The sequence below is a fragment of the Osmerus mordax genome, chromosome 21 (assembly GCF_038355195.1).
Source record: "Osmerus mordax isolate fOsmMor3 chromosome 21, fOsmMor3.pri, whole genome shotgun sequence".
Lineage (NCBI taxonomy): Eukaryota > Metazoa > Chordata > Actinopteri > Osmeriformes > Osmeridae > Osmerus > Osmerus mordax.
This window is the reverse complement of record NC_090070.1, coordinates 561,872-575,705: the sequence shown is the minus strand read 5'-3', so window position 1 is coordinate 575,705 and position 13,834 is coordinate 561,872. Positions and strand designations below refer to the sequence as shown.

General features: G+C 43.0%; 1 protein-coding gene across 1 annotated transcript in view; it reads left to right on the top strand.

Moving 5' to 3' along the window:
* The window catches only part of LOC136965159 (zinc finger protein 37-like), a 135,509-nt gene extending 122,100 nt beyond the window's left edge, over positions 1–13,409 (top strand). Inside the window, exon 3 of the mRNA XM_067259197.1 lies at positions 11,331–13,409. Within this exon, the coding sequence (XP_067115298.1) occupies positions 11,331–12,280 (950 nt within the window). The 3' untranslated portion in view covers positions 12,281–13,409. The remainder of the gene's footprint in view (positions 1–11,330) is intronic.
* The last annotated feature ends 425 nt before the right edge of the window (positions 13,410–13,834 follow it).

The window sequence follows — 13,834 nt, the reverse complement described above, 5'->3', positions numbered from 1 at the left end:
ATTATCTTGATAGATTTTATTGTCATTCAAGGCTTGCCCGGGGCCAGTAAAAAGTAACGTCGGGACAGTTAATCTAGCCCAATCGGGCCACTGCAAATTATTGATTGAAAAAATAATTTGCATTGTAAAAGTTAACATCCTTCATATGTTTTGCTATCTGCTAAATGCATAAATAACTTTGCAGCTCTTGGGGCGCACAGTTGGCAAAGCAAGAGTTGAGTAGTGAGTATAGTGTCAAATTGTAATTCTCTAATCTCGATATTTTTTTTTACAACTGGCGCGAGACTGGCGCAAGACAATAAAGTGAAGATGGCAGCAAAGTAAAGCTACGAGCTCAAACGGAAGCAACTTTTTTAATCAACTCCATCGGAAGCAACTTTTTTAATGGAACGAAGATGCACTGTGTCTTCTGTCATATGTTCCCGTCTAAAGCAGACAAAAGTGGATCTTTTTACGCAGGCACCGACAATTTTCGAAAACAATCCCTGACCAGCCATGCTAGCAGACAGCACCTGGTTTGCGTGACAGCTAAGCGGATGGTTGACAATCCATCTTCCAGGCCGTTGACCATGCTGGTCAGGAATTTAAATGCAGATGCCCATCGTGTTATTGCACGACTTATAACAACGGCATATCACGTAATTAAGACGAGCCAGCCGTTCACCTCGTTCCCCCAGGCTATTGAACTGCAGCAGAAGAATGGTGTCGACTTGGGTACTTAGTATCATACTGATGAAATGCTAGGGGAGCTTTTATATATTAGCATTGAGGGACCAGAGGTTTCAGTTTCAACCAGACAGAGTTGTGCAGAGATGGCTGTCAGCAGGGAAGAGAGCACGTCATGTTTGAGGTTAAAAGTCAGTTGTTTTGCTGACCTTTTTATTTGTTATCACTAGAAATGTGATTTCATTTTTGTTCTTTTTATATCCAGGATGTGTTTAATAAATGGTTAAACATGTTAACAGAATAACACAACTTATAAGTCTTTGGTTTTGTTGTAACAATGTCTCCTTTTTTCATTCCTGCAATATTTTGCATAATAATACATAAATGAATTAATTGTTATCCAGTGAAATTAGGGATTTATTAGCAAGGGGGTTTAGCACTTTTGCAACGCACTGTATTCATGTCACATTTTCATTGGGGGCTGAGCACCCCTGAATGTCTGATCCTAGAATCGCCCCTGTCCTACACCACACTTGCTGAGCAACAGCGCTAACACATGCAGGGATAACGTAGCTAACAACGCTAGTGCTAAATAAGTATTTAGCTGCTCGGCTCCATGACGCCGGGTAAGAAGGGCTCGTGAGACAGCTCACCAAAAGAACGAAAGGGAACCCACTTGTCTGGCAGATAAAGACATGTTCGTAGGAACCTAGCGAAAAATAGCCTAAACATTCCAAGACTTTAGCTACGGTACTAATGCTGAGGGCTCGCTGATATTGCTGTCTTACTAGAACGTGGTATCTATGCGTCGTTGCTAACGTGTGCTGACGTTGTGCACACCCAATAAATTCCAAATTAGTTGGTCGCACATGCGCGAGTACTTGTAAAAAATGCTCGCACTGTCTCAAAAACTGGTCGCACAATGCGACCATTTGGTCGCAGTCTGGAGCCCTGTCTCTAGAGTGGCAAAAATGAGACGTAAGTGCCCTACTGTCTGCCATTCACATTGTGAAATATGCTTGAGTGCCCAGGGTGCCTCTTAACACAATAAATTATAATGTGCCCTCTATAAATTTCAAAACATGTCTTCATGAGTTCCTTTATGGTAGAGAAAATGTAATGCAGTACCCTATAAGGTGCCCTTACATTGGTCTAAATTTGACTGTTCCCGTTCCCTTACTTCCAGTGGAAAAGGGTGCTGTTATGAAGTGCCCTTTATGCTGCGCCTACATGACAGTGTCCCAATCTTGAAATCTGGGGCAGCTGTCCATACACTGTCAGCCAGAATAGTAATAATTGGATTTGGATATAATATGCACGCGTAATATAATAATGATATATTCTTAGTCATGCTGAGAAATTTTAAATGACTGTTCTGCCTAGCAAAGTGTGCTACAGTTTGGGTCACCTTCTGATCTGAAAGTTTGTGCTGGATCTGTGCAATAATACCTATTTCAGTGAATCCCCATTTTAGTCATGGTTATCTTTCCCTTTTATATTAAAGCTCAGCATTTAGCCTATCAGTTAATAAATGTGTGTGGCAAACAGGGATGGAAATTACATTTTTGGTCCACCGGCCACTGTGGCTGGTCAATTTCAAAATCGATTTCAAAATCGACCAGCCACTCAATGTTTTTACCAGCCACTTTCTTGTTTTTAACCGACAATGTGTAACTGCATGTGAAAATTAATACTACAAGATCTACAATACTTAAGCAGTTTATTTAATCTCAGTTTCAATGAAACACTGACACTTTCTCTTTTATACATAAACAAACCACGAACTGATATACATTTCATTAAATGAGTAGGGCAGATTAAACAACAAACTAACATTCCTCCACCCATCCTCCCCAATCCCAGTACAGTTTACTCCTGCTCATCAGAATCAGATTCTGAAGTTTCAGAGGTGCTTTCCTGAGCGTTCTTCTTCCACAACAGGGCGAACAGCACCCCGATGCAAAGCGGAGGGGTGTAGCTTCGCTCTGAAGGGGCTTATTTTCCCGATAATGACAACGGCGTTCTATACATTATCCTGCTTATTACACGGCTACTTGCCAAAAAAAAAACTTAACACAGTGTCTTATTACAATTTATATGTTACCATTTGCAGTGTTGATCAGCAGAGAAATAGTTCGCCAAAGACGTTGAACTTCATAGACGTTGAACATTCTTTAGGCTTCAAATCAGCTGACGTCGCAACGGAGTACGCTGGAGTTGAAAAGTTACCGGACTACTTGCGGAGTGCTACGAAAGACGTGAATCCGAGGCAAAAAGGCCACTTCTCTTGACAGCGGTCAGTTATACATAGCAACGGTCTGTTATCGAAAAATAATTGACTGCAGAACGTTGGGGCATTCTACAGCATTAAGAACAGCCGTGTAATAATTGTATTTACCCACCACGGTGGCCGGTAGGTGAAGCGAGTTTACCCGCCACAACACAAAATCACTTGCATTTGGCTGGTGGCGGGTGCTAATTTCCATCCCTGGTGGCAAAGTTATTTTGAAGTAATTTATACATTTTGTTCAAGATGTGAAGACAAAAACATTATTAGCCCACATCAAGTGCAATTAACCATGGCCTTCTTCAGTGTTTTAAATGTTATCCTACAATTTTCAATTACTGCCACGTTCTTTTTGGGCCTATTATTCTCAATCTCCTGTTGAGAATATTGAGCCATAGCTAATAGAGATGCTCCGATCAGGTTTTTTGGTGCTGAAATCTGAATCTGCCGATCCGATAATACCGATCACCGATCGAAGCATTCTATTTATTGTGTAGCATTATTTATGAAATTAATTATTCTTAACAACATTGGTATTGTATTTTAAGTATTTAAATTATGAGACGAGAGAGTATCATGAATTGACAACCATCCGTTCTATTGCAGGGAACGTGCAACATTCCAGTGTAGAAGCTCTCTCGCTTACTATAAAATGTGTAAATAATAATAAGTATTAAAATAATAATAAAAATAAAAATCACAACAAAAGAATCACATGTGCAACATTCCACTCTCTAGAGGCTCTCAAGAGAACTCGGAGCTTATACAGTAGCTTTCCTGTGGAAAAATAATACAAACTTAACTGCAACATAAACAGGCTATAGCCAAATGTCCAATATGTTTCAAGTCAGTCAGTTTCAAGGCAATTTGTCTGCATTTAGCAGGAGATAACAGACAGAATAAAGATAAAAGGTGCACAGGAAGTTAGCAATTAAACAAAAAAACAAAACATGTATAGTGTCACTCACTCTCACATCCTTTACTCACTCTCTCACTTCACTCACTTCACGCACGCACTCACTCACTCACTCACTCGGAGAGGGGGCATACTAGAGTATTCAAACCTTACTTCTGATTAAGCAGCATCACTGGAAGATTTGCCTTGATAAATATAAGCATATCAGCATTTTTAGGAGTCAACCTGTTCCTCTTCTCATCTAAAATATGCCCTGCTGTGCTGAAAAGTCGCTCGCTATCTACACTTGTACAAGGTGCGGAGAGGAAGACTCGTGCTGCTTGTGCGAGAGCAGGAAAGAGGTCTTTATTGGCCTTCCAAAAAGCAGTGGCTGTCCGTGACTGTTTTTGTTCGAATGCGGGTCTCACAGAGTAACGTCGCACAAAATTCCAACCGACTATTTTCCGATAGGCAAAAACTATGACAAACGCTATAGTATGGCTTCAAAATGTACAATTAGAGGCTAACAAGTAACACTAGCAGGTAGTAGCATTGCTATGAGTATTATGCTAGGTTGCTAGGTAACAGAAGCTAACTAAAGCTAGCTAGCTTCCGTTTTGGAAAAACAAACTCTGGTGGAAGCGTCGGAAATATTTAGAACTCACGCATATAAAGGTTAAAGAATAATTTCTTACCATTGGCGGCCTGAAATGCCTATCTAACGTTTTATTGAAACGTCTCTGATAGTAGTTCTTGCAGATTTTATGTCATCTGATCGGCCATGTTTGATCGGCCGTTTTGAGAACGCAGATCAAAACCGATAATGGGAATATCGGCCGATATGGATCGGCGCCGATCAGATCGGAGCATCCCTAATAGCTACTGTCAGAACGGTTTCAGACAGCTCATCAAATTACACTAATTATCAGTAGGCCTAACTATATAGTTATGTTAAGTAGATTTAGAAGGCCTACAATTTACGCATTTTAACGGCCGTAATGGTTTGACAAAAATCTCCCATGCCGTGTTAATTGCGTCAACAAGCCCTTTTTGGGGACAACTCCAAAAAAAACTTTAAAAAATCAATTTACACTGCTGAAAATAACACCACTTTGCTGGTTTACGCTTTGCTTTTAGCGACATAACTTTTCGACGATTGCCTGATCTGAGCTGCACAGTCTAAGCTTATTGAGGTCTAGCTTGAATTAGCGTTGCCTGTTAGTGGAACAGAACGTTAGTGGAACGGCTTGAGGCTTAAGTCTAACTTGACGTTTACCCAAGTGAGACTTATTTGTGTTAGCGAGACTTGCGTTAGCGAGACTTGCGTTAGCGACGTTGATGGAACACCCCCCAGAATTACCAGTTGTACAATTTGCTGTAAACAATAGTGGTGGTGAAATTGACTGTGAAGTCTTAACATCTTTGGATCAGGGTTGGGTGAAGCAGCGTTGTTGTCAAGACCACCTAAACCGAGACCAAGTCATGACCAAGACCAGAGGGCCTAAAGATCAAGACAAGACCAAGACTTTGAGGGGACGAGACCGAGTCAAGACTAGGGATGGGGATCAATACAAGGTTCTATAAGGACTTGGTTCCAAATTTCTCAAAACCCGAATATCAATAAGGTTCAAGCTTATCGATACTGCTATCGAGACTAGTGGCTATCCAAGAGAGATCCAAGATGGCGCCGATGATGGCTGCCTCGGTCGTTAGGTGCGCTCTTTTTTGTCTTGTTTTGTCTGTTAATTCAGTGTTCTGCCAAGATTTCCGGGGTTCTCTAACTAGAGAAGTACTTCTAAACATCAGGACTACAACTCCTGTGGATTTATTTCCCACTTTTCTGCTTCCAGCGGCGGAATTAGTGGGAATTATAGTCAAAGCCACCCTCGGCTTTGTCCTAGCAGCGAAGCGCCGTAGGAGAGGCAAACGAGCCGGTGCTCTGGTGCGACTCCGTCGGCGTGGGGCACGCACAGAGTTACCGGGGATATTTCTCTCCAACGTGCGTTCACTGAGCAACAAACTGGATGAACTTCAGCTACTGGTGTGGAAAAACAGAGACTTTCATTCATCTTCCGTTTTGTGCTTTACGGAGACATGGCTGAGTGAACTGATCCCAGACTCTGCGCTACAGCTAGCAGGTTTCAAACTGCTGAGAGCGGATCGTAACCCTGTGCTCTCTGGCAAAACGAAAGGCGGTGGTATTTGTTTTTACATTAACAATGGCTGGTGTGAAGATGTGACAGTGATTCTGCAGCACTGTTCTCCTGATCTGGAATCATTTTTTATTAACTGTAGATCTTTTTACTCGCCACGAGAGTTTGCATCATTCATTCTGGTTGGCGTCTACATGCCTCCGCAGGCTAGCGTCAACGAGGCTCAACGTGTGCTCGCCAGCCAGATACTGAGTGTGGAGCATGAAAATCCGGATTCCTTGGTTATTGTGCTAGGCGACTTTAACAAAGGCAATCTCACTCAAGAACTCCCAAAATATAGACAATTCATCAAATGCCCTACCAGAGAAGGAAACACCCTGGATCACTGCTACTCTACAATCAGCAAAGCATACCGTGCGGTCCCCCGAGCAGCACTGGGTCACTCTGACCACGCCATGGTCCACCTGATTCCTGCATACAGGCAGAAGCTAAAGCGCTGTAAGCCTGCTGTGAGGACATCAAAACAGTGGACCAGTGAAGCTATGGAGGATCTGCGGGCGTGCTTGGACTGCACTGACTGGGACATGTTCACGACTGCTACCAATAGTCGTCTGGATGAGCTCACAGAGGCTGTGACATCATACATCAGCTTCTGTGAGGACTGCTGTATACCAACACGCACCAGGGTAAGCTACAACAACGACAAACCTTGGTTTACAGCTAAACTCAGAAGGTTGAGGTCAGAGAAAGAGGCCGCGTTCAAGAGTGGGGACAAAGACAGTTTCAAGGAGTCGAAGAACAGGTTTAGCAAGGCGGTGAGGGAGGCTAAACGACTGTACTCAGAGAGGCTAAAACACCAATTCTCTGCAAACGACTCTGCTTCTGTCTGGAGAGGGCTCAGGCAAATTACCAACTACAAGCCCAGAGCCCCCCACTCCACTAACGACTCCCGCCTGGCCAACGACCTGAATGAGTTCTACTGCAGATTTGAAAGACAATTGGACAGTCTTGAACTACCCCTTCCCACCCAGGAGGCCTCCCACCTCCCCCCCTCTACAGTGACGACTCTCTCCATTCAGGAGGGTGAAGTTAACAGACTTTTCAAGAGGCAGAACCCCCGCAAAGCAGCTGGGCCGGACTCTGTCTCTCCAGCCACCCTCAAGCACTGCGCTGACCAGCTGTCTCCGGTGTTTACCCACATCTTTAACACCTCCCTTGAGACATGCCATGTGCCAGCCTGTCTCAAGTCCTCCACCATCATCCCTGTGCCCAAAAAGCCAAGGCCAACAGGACATAATGACTACAGACCCGTCGCCCTGACCTCTGTGGTAATGAAGTCTTTCGAGCGCCTGGTGCTGGCACACCTTAAATCCATCACTGACCCTCTACTGGACCCCCTGCAGTTTGCCTACAGAGCCAACAGGTCTGTGGACGATGCAGTTAACATGGCCCTCCACTTCACCCTACAGCACCTGGACTCCCCAGCATCCTATGCCAGGATCCTGTTTGTGGACTTCAGCTCTGCCTTCAACACCATCATCCCTGCCCTGCTTCAGGACAAGCTCTCCCAGCTGAACGTGCCTGATTCCACCTGCAGGTGGATCACAGACTTCCTGTCTGACAGGAAGCAGTGCGTTAAGCTGGGAACACAAGTCTCTGACTCCCGGTCCATCAGCACCGGATCACCTCAGGGCTGCGTCCTTTCTCCTCTGCTCTTCTCCCTGTACACCAACAGTTGCACCTCCAGTCATCCGTCCGTCAAACTCCTGAAGTTTGCGGACGACACCACCCTTATTGGGCTCATCTCTGGTGGAGACGAGTCTGATTATAGGTGGGAAGCGGCCAACCTGGTGACCTGGTGCAGCCAGAACAACTTAGAGCTCAATGCTCTTAAGACAGTGGAGATGGTTGTGGACTTCAGGAGGAACACAGCCCCACTCACTCCCATCACCCTGTGTGACTCCCCAGTCAACACTGTGGAGTCCTTCCGCTTCCTGGGCACTATCCTCTCCCAGGACCTCAAGTGGGAACTGAACATCAGCTCCCTCATCAAGAAAGCACAACAGAGGATGTATTTCCTTCGGCAGCTGAAGAAGTTCAACCTGCCAAAGACAATGATGGTGCACTTCTACTCAGCCATCATTGAGTCCATCCTCACCTCCTCCATCACCGTCTGGTACGCTGCTGCCACTGCCAAGGACAAGAGCAGACTGCAGCGTATCATCCGTACTGCTGAGAAGGTGATTGGCTGCAATCTGCCTACCCTCGAGGACCTGCACACCTCGAGGACCCTGAGGCGAGCGAGGAAGATTGTGGCCGACTCCTCCCACCCTGGACACTCCCTGTTTCAGTCACTCCCCTCCGGCAGAAGGCTGCGGTCTATCAGGACCAATACCTCACGCCACAAAAACAGTTTCTTCCCTTCCGCTGTTGGCCTCTTCAACAAGTCCAAGGGACCACACTGACTCAAATGACTTATTGCCTAAAACACTCTGCTTTTGCACTGCACCATAACATGGTATCTTGTACATTTGTATTTTTTGTAATATTTGTATTTTTGTATTTTTATATTGTAAATTACGGCAACTTATATTTATCCCACTTAGTACTGCTAGTTTATGTACCCTTAGTATAGTTAGTCCACATATTTAAATTTTAGGTATATGTTTATTGTATGCACCTTCCTGCCAAAGCAAATTCCTTGTCTGTGCAAACTTTCATGGCGAATAAATCCCTTTCTGATTCTGATTCTGATTCTAATATTATTTAATGTTAACTTATGTATCGAGAGATAAGAGTCATGTCATTTAAATCAAATCACTGGTGCACAAACATACATCGATTGGCTATTAAAATTACTAAATTTAATTGAATTGCCTACCAACCGCCTTTAAACTAAATAAAGAAGAATTTAATTCACGCCCTGCTTCGCTTCATAGCTCATTTTGTTGTTTGCTAGGATGGCTGAACGTACTAAGCAGTCAAAGGCTTGGCTACATTTAAAAAAAGACAAAGATAAGGAGGAAGCAACATGTAATGTACGAAGGTAATTTCTTGCAAGGGGGGGGAACACTACAGCAATGATTAAGCACCTTAACATTGTGCATCAGTTAAAGGGAAAATGCAGTAGGCTACCTTCGACTGTCTTCGAGTCGCAACGGTGCCACTTTCAGCTGCCGTCATGACAATCCTCCTCCACCCAAGGTATGCATGGTGAGCACACCCCAACTTCGTAGCAAGTCTCCATCGTTGACAATAGTAAGACAATTCAGGGCTCTACAGTGCAACCATTTCACTCGCATATGCCCTTAAAATGAGATACGTGCGCGAACATTATTTGCGAGCAGTGTGTGAGTAAAGACTAGCCTCCCCGCCTCGCTGCTGATCATTCAAAACATAGTCACCGGGAGCATGGCTCTGTGGGCTGCTTAATCAGCTAATTAAACAGAGACAGAAGAAAATAGAGATAAGATAAGGAAGGTTTGGGTTTGGTTAGCTGGTCATTTAGCTATATCAGGTGCCTTTTGTTGAAACGTGTTGAAAACGTGTCGTCAATGTCACTTTTTGTCAACCGACCAATCACAGTCATACTAGTTACTCATCCAGGTTGTGGATAGTAGCCTACATCTGCAGTGGACATATGTAGATTTAGCCAGAGCCAGGATCCATTGTGGCAATATGTGCTCCTTTTAGCCAGCCTACATCTGTTTTACTTGTCATTGTTATATAAATAATAGAAAATTATCGATAGTGGTATCGATAAAGACTTGGATCGTTAAGCAGTCTCGAAAATGGTATCAATATCAATAAAAATGTACGATCCCCATCTCTAGTCAAGACCAAGGCAGGGCGAGACCGGGTCAAGACCAGACCACTCAAACTACACAAGCAGTAGGGTTTGACTAGGTAAAAAGTTAGATTGGATCTGTCTGGGTATTTGAACAAAAAATTTGCACTCTTAAAGTAGTGCCGTGTGCTTATGGCCAGTCCAAACAGCCTATTAAAAATAGCGCATTAGCCTAGTACTCGGTCTCTGCTTTCACATCTCTCTCTCACCCAAGTGAAGGAGCGCAGTTTTAACTTAACATTATTAAGTCGGGAGAGGTATGCAGCTAACATGAGTTAACATTGATGTAACATAACTTTCAGTGTTTCCTCTGTTGATTTTGCCGTGGCGGCCCGCTAAATTTCTGCCGCCACGGTATCAGAAATAGGGCTGTACAAAATGTTAAGCCGTCTATCAGCAGTGATTATTAGAGTGCATGTTGGAGAATAGCACGGACACGCGCTTCACACCGCAGTTGAGATTGCGTGTGTGTGTCTTTGAGAACTGTAAGTCGTATAACTTATGTTGTCAGTTCATTGAAGCCTATTATTGTATTAGTCTATAGTTCTTGCAAATTTAAATTAAGGTAACTGGTGATTTTCGTTGTTTGACAGACCTGCCCCCACTGCAAAAAAAAATCCTAGAGGAAACACTGATTTTTTATTCATTAGCTACATAGCTTTATGTGGCCTAGCTTGTTATCACAAACAAAATCTGGCAAGCAACTGAAACTAACGCCCTGAAACATACAGTATGTTACATACAGTATAGCTAATACTCGCTAAATCTCTGTGTAATGGGGGAAGAGATTTCTGAAGAGTTTTGGTACAGAGGCAGATTGCAAACTTAGGTAGCTAGCTTTGCTAGCCTTACGCCTAGCTTACCTTTTTTTTATGTTTTCTTTCTAAATGCCAGTAAAATTTGGATATAGGCCTAGTCCCAGTCGTCTCAGTGAGTGTCTCTTTACGCAAGCAGTGTGTTTTCTTTTGGACGTTATTGTAAACTCTTTGTGGTTCAGGTAACCAAATATAATTACAGCTGATTTGGCCAAAATCTTCAGACAGCCACTGTTTCACCTCATTCCCTTTTGGGGTGCGAGGAGGTTGTAGTTATTGGTTGCATTTGAAGCGTGGCGTTTTACATCCAATAACAGTAATGATATTAACAAATAAATTAAACATTGCACAGGCAATTTAGTGATTGTCCCGCAGTTGTGGTCTTGACAGGTCTTGAAATAAAATCCAGAGCCCTCTTTGTCCGAGACAAGACCGAGTAAAAATGCGGTTGTTTCCGAGACCTTCAAAATATGATCTTGAGACCGGTCTCGAGTACTACAACACTGGGGTGAAGTGTTCCCTATTTGGACGACCATCCCAGAGACCCCATGCTGAGATCTCTATCTACATACTTTAGTTTTAATTGGTCTCTTTAGCTGTCAATCTAGGTTGCAGAATAATAAATCAGGCCACATCTAACTGTTGTCTTGCCTCTTCTTCCCCCCAGATGTGCAGCAGCTCTCTCTCCCGGAGCCCCCACAGATTAAAGAGAAACAGGAGCTGTGGACCAGTCAGGAGGAAAAGCAGCTCCAAGGACTGCAGTCTGAAACTACAGACTCCATGTCCATTTCTACCAGTGTGAAACATGACTCTGATCAGGAGGGTGTTTCTGAATGTTCACATGTTGACCAAACTGTTAAAGTGGAGAACAGAAAAGGAGATTCTCTACCCACCAACACAACTGAGGAGCAAATCAAAGCAGAGCCTGATGGACAAGACTATGCAGCACCAGAACCAGGCAGTGACTCTCAGCCCCTCTCTGTTGTAGCTCCAGACTGTCCTACAGCTCAGAGTTTGGAGGAGGAACATGGAGGAGTGCTGCTTTTTCAGAACAGAACACAAAACATTGAGGCTCAGCCAAGGGAAAATATCCCACAGAGACGTAACACAGGAAAAACAATACATCAGTGTCAACAATGTAACAACACTTTCAGTCAGAAAATTAATTTGGTTTCTCATATGAGGACACACACAGGAGAGAAACCCTATCAATGTCAAAGATGTAACAAACGGTATTCTCAGAAGGTTAATCTGGTTGGACACATGAGGACACACACGGGAGAGAAGCCATATCAATGTCAGGAATGTAGCAAAAGATTTAGTGTGAAGTCAGATATGGTTAGACACATGAGGACACACACAGGAGAGAAACCTTTTCAATGTCAGGAATGTAGCAAACTATTTGCTCGAAGTGGTACCCTGGAAAAACACATGAGGAGACACACAGGAGAGAAACCTTATCAATGTCAGGAATGTAGCAAACTATTTGCTCGAAATGATTCTCTGGAACAACACATGAGGACCCACACTGGAGAGAAACCATATCAATGTCAGGAATGTAGCAAACACTTTTTTCATAATTGTTCTCTGTATAAACATATGAAGATACACAGGTGAAAACCCGTATCAATGTCAACAATGTAACAAATCTTTTCCTGTGAGGCTGAGGCCTATACCATGAAGCAAGTTCAATATACCTGGTATATATTGTATTTAGCTGGCTTTGCCAAGCTTAACTACAGCAAACTATAACATTAAACATATATTAAGGCTATTAGCAACACCATTGCTGTTGCCAAAAGCAGGAAAGAAAGCTGTATACAAGTTAACATGAGGACCCACACAGGAGAGAAACCCTACAGCTGCCCACTCTGTGACTATTTATGTGAAACAAATAGGCAATGAAACATTCACCTGCGTATCCACAATAGAGAAACTTCAAAGCAGTGATGTCTTGGGCCAAGCTGTCCCAGCAGTCACCACCTGAGAGAACTTATGTATGACCCACAGCCGGAAGAACTACTGGCCTACACCTATTGGGACAGCACATGCATTAACACAAGCTCTACAGTCCAACATGACAGGACACAGGAAAGATACTTTACACCTGTAGTGATGGAGGAAAGCTGTGTTATACTGCATAGAATGTTGGTAAAACTATGACTGACACTTTCACATTTTAAACTACATGGATTTGTGTTGTTAAAAGTGGCTGGTAATGTATAGGAACTCTTGAGGGACATGTGTGTTGTTCTAAACACACCCTGAAAATGTATTAGCATTTCCAGGGACACCAGACTTGGTGGTTCTGATGCAGAGTCTTACTGTGTCTCTCACCAAGTGATCGCTTGCTTTTGGTTTTCAGACTGTACTGATTATATTTCAGATGACACTGACTCATGAATATGTTCAATCTGTCTATATTGACTTGGATCACCTACATACTGTTGAATACTATTCATGCTGTACTTTCTATATACAGAATTGATTCACGTTGATACTGTTGTCTTCATAATCACTTGGTTTCACTCTGTTGGCTTTGTTGAATTAGATAAATGCAAAGCCCTTTTGTAAGAATGATTCTAAAGGTGATATACAAATATATTTATGACCTACTCTCTCTGTCTTAGTTGAAAAATGATTTGTGACGATTCACCTACATTGGGAAGAGTTTGTTTCCAAGCTACTTGTCAGAATGGAAAGGAAGTTTGCACATCTAATTTACAATTGTGGGTATGATCCTGACATTGGAATAATTAAAAACAACTACTGTATTTTGCAGCATTTTCTATAAACTGCACCCCACCAGAATGGGAGCTTTGTGTTAACTCGAATAGACGACAACAAAAGGTATTAAATATATCACTTTACTGGAGCTCTCCGTACACATGCATCACAGGCATTGTTCACTTCTAAAACATTTTGCCCCGAACCGCGCATTCGCAGTTTTACTTAACAAACGCCCCCTTTTTCTTAAGGAAAAAAGAAAAAACAACTCAGTTTCTTCTTTTAACTGAACTGTTCACTAAACAAAGATTTTTTTTTTTTATATCACATCAGTCTCTTTGATTTGTTATTTTGTCCTTTCATTCTTTATTGAAGACCTTTCACAGTCAACATGATAACACTAGAGGAGGGGGTGTTTTTAAATCCACTATTGGAATTCACACA